The sequence below is a fragment of the Cyprinodon variegatus genome, unplaced genomic scaffold (genome assembly GCF_000732505.1).
Source record: "Cyprinodon variegatus isolate N-32 unplaced genomic scaffold, C_variegatus-1.0 Scaffold80, whole genome shotgun sequence".
In the NCBI taxonomy this organism is placed as follows: Eukaryota; Metazoa; Chordata; class Actinopteri; order Cyprinodontiformes; family Cyprinodontidae; genus Cyprinodon; species Cyprinodon variegatus.
The window spans coordinates 933,990-940,381 of record NW_015150533.1 but is presented as its reverse complement, the minus strand read 5'-3'; the positions used below and the strand labels follow the sequence as shown (position 1 = coordinate 940,381).

The 6,392-nt window shown below is 37.9% G+C and overlaps 1 protein-coding gene across 1 annotated transcript in view; it reads left to right on the top strand.

Annotated features, from left to right (window-relative positions):
- Positions 1 to 3,044, top strand: part of LOC107083698 (alkaline phosphatase-like) — an 18,877-nt gene extending 15,833 nt beyond the window's left edge. Inside the window, exons 10-11 of the mRNA XM_015373109.1 lie at positions 225 to 341; positions 1,979 to 3,044. Of these exons, the coding sequence (XP_015228595.1) occupies positions 225 to 341; positions 1,979 to 2,253 (392 nt within the window). The 3' untranslated portion in view covers positions 2,254 to 3,044. The remainder of the gene's footprint in view (positions 1 to 224; positions 342 to 1,978) is intronic.
- Positions 3,045 to 6,392: the final 3,348 nt, after the last annotated feature.

Below are 6,392 nucleotides of genomic sequence, written 5' to 3'. Positions count from 1 at the left end.
CACTGCCCAATTTGTGTTTCATTTATCCATTAAAATCTATAGTTCCATTTATAAATTTGCATTTATAAGAAGGGTCCTGTGAAAAGATTCTGTTCCAATGAGAACTGCTGTATGAACATAGCCTAAGGTCTTTATCCTCTTTGGTTATGATGTCAAAGTCTGTTCAAGTAACAAGGAAAACTTTGCATTACAAATATTGTTCACTTTCCTACACTATTATTCAGGTCTGGCGCCAAAGAAAGCTGATGACGAAATGCCTTTTACCAGCATCCTTTATGCCAATGGCCCCGGTTATGTGCATGTAAACGGAACCAGAGGCAACATCACAACGGTGGATTACTGTGAGTACAGGCTAATGGTTTTCAGATGCAGTCCTTTGTCTGTGCTGATCTATGTACAGACAGCTTTAACTGATGTGGTTATGGCTGAGTCATGCCTGTACTTGCCTGAAAACAAAGTTGAAATATAGTGCATTCATTACATTGTGATCTGTTTTCTTTTTCCCACAGAATCCTTAGCATTTCTGTATCTCAAATTTTAAGAGGCCTTTGTATGTCTTTTTAAAACATTTAACAATATTGACCAGATGGAAAACTTATAAATACTTATGCCGTGTGATTATGCTTGTAAATATCTTTTATATCCCCAAATTATGCTCCTTTTTTATGAATGGACCGACATTTTGGAATCAGATTTAATGTTTAATAACCATAGACCCAACCCAGCTCTGTATGGAATTTGATTTTAAAATGTATCCATCTGGGGAGGCAGGGAGCCTTGTAAAATACATGTAAATGTTGTAATGAAATTCTAAAGCAACAAGAGAGCAAAACTCTCCACAGTACTTTTCCAACGATCTGTGCACATTGTGGGTCAAAAAAACAAAAAGAAAACCTTTATCTGGACTTTAGGAAAAAATGTAATGTTTTTAATCATAACAACTCCTCTTTCATAATACTTTATCTTACTTCCTCTGTAATATGTGCTCATTTTATTTTAAAAGTCAGGCACTATTTCTGTAATTTACATCAAAAGAACTTTAATTGCCTGGGTGCTGGAGAAGGCTGCCATTAGCTTTGTGTTGGTAAATTATGGCAACTTTAGAAAAGACTACTTTAAAGGCCAAACTACTTTTAAAAAATGAGGCAAATGTAATAATAATAGTGCAAAAGTAAAAATAAACCCATAAAAAAGATCATTAAAAGCAAGAGTAGTAAAGGCAGGAAACTCAGGTTTTTACCACATTTTTACTGTATAAAATTAGGAAGATAAAACATGACAACAGAAGCTTTTTAACAATATATAGAATAAAAACTAACGGTTTTAAAGCCTTGTTATTTTCTGTATAATCTTAAGTGTTTTGCTTTTATCAACTGTAACTGGAAGATCATAAGTTTTTATTATTTCAAAATAAAGAAAAAATTATTTTGATGTTCATTTCTAAAAATAATTATGGTTGGTATTATTTTTTTTTGGATTGATATTCTATGCAGCTTCTCAAACATATGTTGCAAAGCTTAGGTCTGGTCAAAGACTGTAATTGTTCAGTATTTAACTGATGTCTTATTTGGAAGTTATATAGCAAACTTTTAACTTTAAAAACACTTCTTGAGCTGTGTAATTTTGATCAGTGGGTTTTATAGAGGCTTCTGCAGTTGGGTGTATTTCTTATCATTTTAAGGGAAAAACAAACTATGCTTATTCTACCTGAAGATCTCCACCAGTAGCCATCAGTTAGGATTTAACATATTTAATTCATTTCCCTGTTTTCTTTTGCTTTCAGTACTATTTCACATCTAGTTATTTACACGTCCCATTTAACGGACTGATTGGTTTTGACTTCTGTATCGATTGCTCTATACAGATTGTTATGTATAGATGTTTATCTAATTATTGTCTGTAAAGTTAATTGGTGACTACTGCTTTCTAAATAATTGACAGGGTTATGCTTTTGTTTAACTTGGCACTTGTCTTGCAGTTGACGAGGAGTACATGCAGCAGGCTGCAGTTCCGTTGGATTCTGAGACACATGGGGGAGAAGATGTAGCCATATATGCCAAAGGTCCAATGTCTCACCTGTTTCATGGAGTGAAAGAGCAGAACTATATAGCACATGTTATGGCTTACGCAGCCTGTTTGGAGCCATACAAAAACTGCCCTCCTCACCATCACAGCCATTCCTCAGCTGTGTGTTCGCACAGACATTTAGGTCTTTTGCTCATCATGCTTGTCCTTCTCTGTTTTTTAAGATGACCTTCATACATACACACACATGTTAGCAGACATTTAACTTGCTAGGCTATATGTATGCAGTAAAACAAAGACTATGGACTAAGTGCTTCCAGGTAAATATGCAGACATGTCTGCTATGTGCGTGGGCAGGAAATAGATTGATAAACATCGGCAGTACTGTAATAATTACCAGAAAACTCCCTTAACCACATCGCATTTATCAACACACAGTTGTATTTTACCATGCATTTGAAATACATGTTTGAGCATGTGAGTGTTACCTCATATCAGCTGTAAAGCAATAAAAAGGCAAATACTGACAGCGTGTGCACATGCAATTATGCAAAGATTAGCTGGACTTTCATTAAAAACTGTTTACCTTAGACAAACAATTTAAGAGTCAGGTACTGATCCAGCTTTCCAATTGAACAATGAACAACTTCAAAGAGACTACAGAGTTGCACTAACCCGTAAATTCATCATTTAGCAAAAGGTTTTCAGAGCTATTCAAGCCACAGTTCAGATTTATATTGAGTCAAAATTTACTGGGTGTTCATAAAACTTATTTTTTTCCCTGAATAACTTGAAACCAAAAACCAAGCTGGAGCTGAACTGTGTAATGTCTGGACTCTATAGAAGCATATACATGAATAAAGTTTCTCAATAACATAAATTAAACCTGACATTTTGACAAAACTGAAGATGTTCAATGGGCATATAAAAAGGCAGGTTACTTGAGCTCTTATGTCTAGTAAATAACATGTATGTATTTTTATATTAGATATCCATTGGATTCCAGTTTTAAAATTTTTTAATTCAGTTGTTTTGCCACATAAGTGTTTGTATTGTAAATAAATATAATTTGCCTGCAAATGGTTAATGTAATTTTGTACTAATTGTTTCTTAAATATATAATTTTTAAACTTGGGTTTTTCGTGTTGTTTTTTATTGAATCGATTGCCAGTATTTTGCTCCTCTTGGTGTCTTTCAAACAAATGTGTTGAGTTAGGATTCAGGCATATTTTTGCACATTACTCCCATCCAAAGAAAATCTTAAGATTAAAGGTACTTTTTGCAAAGTAACAGCCTCAAGCCACGCATTGGAAACTTAGTCATTGTCAAGTTTGTAGCTTTCAGAAGGAACAAGGTGAAGACTGCAGACTGTTGAAACTGATAACTTTAAAATAGAATAAGATAAACATACAGGTAAAAATGTTAGAGGAACAGATCTTTGAATAGGTATCTGTAGTATTTGGGCAGTGAAAACGAGGCATCAGAATGTACAATGTTAATGGAAAAATCTGGCAAGGAAAAATGTAAACTACTGAGCTTATAGCATTTGAGGGAAGAATGGAAGGGTGACATAAAATACAGGTGTTTAAATTGGGGAATAATGTGCGCTAAAGGAGAAGGTGTGCAGGGGGGCTGAGGGAGGAAGGCTAATTAACATGGATGGAGCTGTACAAAGACAAATAAGCCAGGTGTAAGAGAGATAATTTCAGATGCACAAAGAACATAGCACAAGATCAAACCAAGACATTAACTGTAAGGTATGAACTAATAAAGCAACAGTTTAGAGCTGTGGTTTGAATCCTTGTTCTCAAGTACCACTCCCCTGGATTTTACAATTCTCCTCCTTGCCACACACCTGACCTATATAAAAGAATGATGAATAGGCTTTTGCAGTGCTTAATGACTTTAAATTAGGTGTGCTGCAATAGAGACATATAAAACATACTGGGAGGTGGTACTTGAGGTGCAAGTTTGATACCTACTGCCTTAGAGAACACGAGGACACGAGGATCCTAACACTTTAAACATAAGAGCAAACTAAGAATTTAAAATAGTTGGCTCCCAGTGAAGGTCAGCTATAGTTAATCTTTGATACACCACATAAGTGTGAATGGATAGTACAATTACATTTTTTGGCAGGGATTTGTCAAGAAAAAGCTCAATTGGCTTAAAAAAGCAGATGTTATCCCATTCAGATCATATAGTTCAATTGTTTTAGAGGCTATTGGAAATTATATATTATATATTGAACAAAGGAAAACTGGATCTCCTGGATCTTGAAGAATCTACACCTAAGCATATTTGAATGCATAAATAGTCAAAAGTGGAGACAGAAAATCTACCATCTTAACGTCGTAAGGAAATCATATTTAAATGTCAAATCATTCTGGCTTAAACATGTATATAAATGTACTCTATATCAGACAATATTGTCCTAAGATTTAGAAAATTTCCATTAAAAAAAATCCTGTCTTAAAATCTGTGTTGTTTTTTTTTGTTATCTTATGCAGACCAGCTAGTTATACATCAGTTAGAAGTGTAAACCCATTATACACTGCTAAAAAAATTAAAGGAACACTTTGAAAGCACATCAGACCTCAATGGGGAAAAAATCATGCTGTTTATTTATACTGATATAGAGTGGGTGATGTGTTAGGAGCTAAAGGATACCACATCATTTGATTGAAATGAAAATTATTAACCTACAGAGGGCTGAATTCAAAGACACCCCGAAAATTACAGCGAAAAAATTATGCGGCAGGTTAGTCCATTTTGCTGAAATTTCATTGCAGCAACTCAGAATGGTTTTCAGTCATTTGTATGGCCCCCACGTGCGTGTATGCATGCCTGACAATGTCAGTGCATTGTCCTAATGAGACAACAGATGGCTTCCTGGGGTATCTCCTCCCAGATCTGGACAAGGGCATCACTGAGCTCCTGTACAGTCTGAGGTGCAACCTGGTGGCGTTGGATGGATTGTAACATAATGTCCCAGAGGTGTTCTATTGGATTTAGGTCAGTCGAGCATGGGGGCTAATCAATGGTATCAATTCCTTCATTCTCTAGGAACTGCCTGCATACTCTCGCCACATGAGGCCGGGCATTGTCGTGCACCAGGAGGAACCCAGAACCTACTGCACCAGCATAGGGTCTGACAATGGGTGCATGGATTTCATCTCAATACCTAATGGCGGTCAGGGTGTCCTTTCACTAGGCTGTATAGGTCTGTGCATCCCTCCATGGACATGCCTCCCCAGACCATGACTGACCCACCACCAAAACAGGCATGCTGAACGATGTTACAGGCAGCATAACCTTCTCCACGGCTTCTCCAGACCCTTTCACGTCTGTCACATGTGCTCAGGGTGAACCTGCTCTCACAGGGCGCCAGTTGCAGACTTGCCAATTCCGGTGTTCTGTGGCCAATGGAGCTCCACGGTGCCGGGCAGTGAGCACAGGGTCCACTAGAGCAGGGGTCCCCAACTACCGGGCCATGGGTCATTTGGTACCGGGCCGCACAGAAAAAAGTATATATATAATTTATCGACGAGTCTGAGTGATGTTTTATTTTGAAAAATATAAAAAATTGCGGTCGGTGCATCTGTGCCTCTTGACACAGGTTAATTCAGTTCAAGACTCATCCTATCTATAGCATCCTATCTTTGTGAAGCAGGATTTTCTGCGGTTACAGCGACCAAAACAAAGCTACGGAGCAGACTGGACATCAGGAGCACACTTCGTCTGTCATTGTTTCTGATTAAGCCTAGATGAGACCGGCTTGTTGTTTTATTTTTATGCTGTTTGTATTTGATTTTATGCCAGTCGTATCATTTGACCCCAAAACCCAACGTCTTTCAAAGAGCTGGGTGCCAAAGCCCATACTGTGCCTGGACATGAGTCTGACTATTTGTTACCAGTGCTATTTAGCCTCATGCACAAGCCCATGCTCCTTACCCCATCGTGAGGTGATATCCACATCCCCAGAGCTAGTTTAAGTGATTATGGATAAGGTGCCTAAGGCTTCTACATTGGACTGCTGCCCAGTCCTTTAAGCACAGGTCTCTCATGATTCCCCCTGTAGGTGGTGGGCCCAATAGGAGATTGCCAAGTTCGGCTTGCCCCATCAGGGTTTTACTGGGACTAACCAAAACACTGGGCACTTGCCGACGAGAAGCGATCCCAGCCCAGCTCCTCAATCAGGTCCTGGTTCCATTGTTCGAGGGGATGCCACAGGCTTCGATTGTCTGGCATCTGGCAGGTTTTCCAACTGCTCTTTCTATTTCAGTCAGAGCCTGTTTGCCTATCTGTCTGAATAATAATGAATGTTTGAAGTTAAATTTAAATTTTTGACACTAGGGACCTGTAAG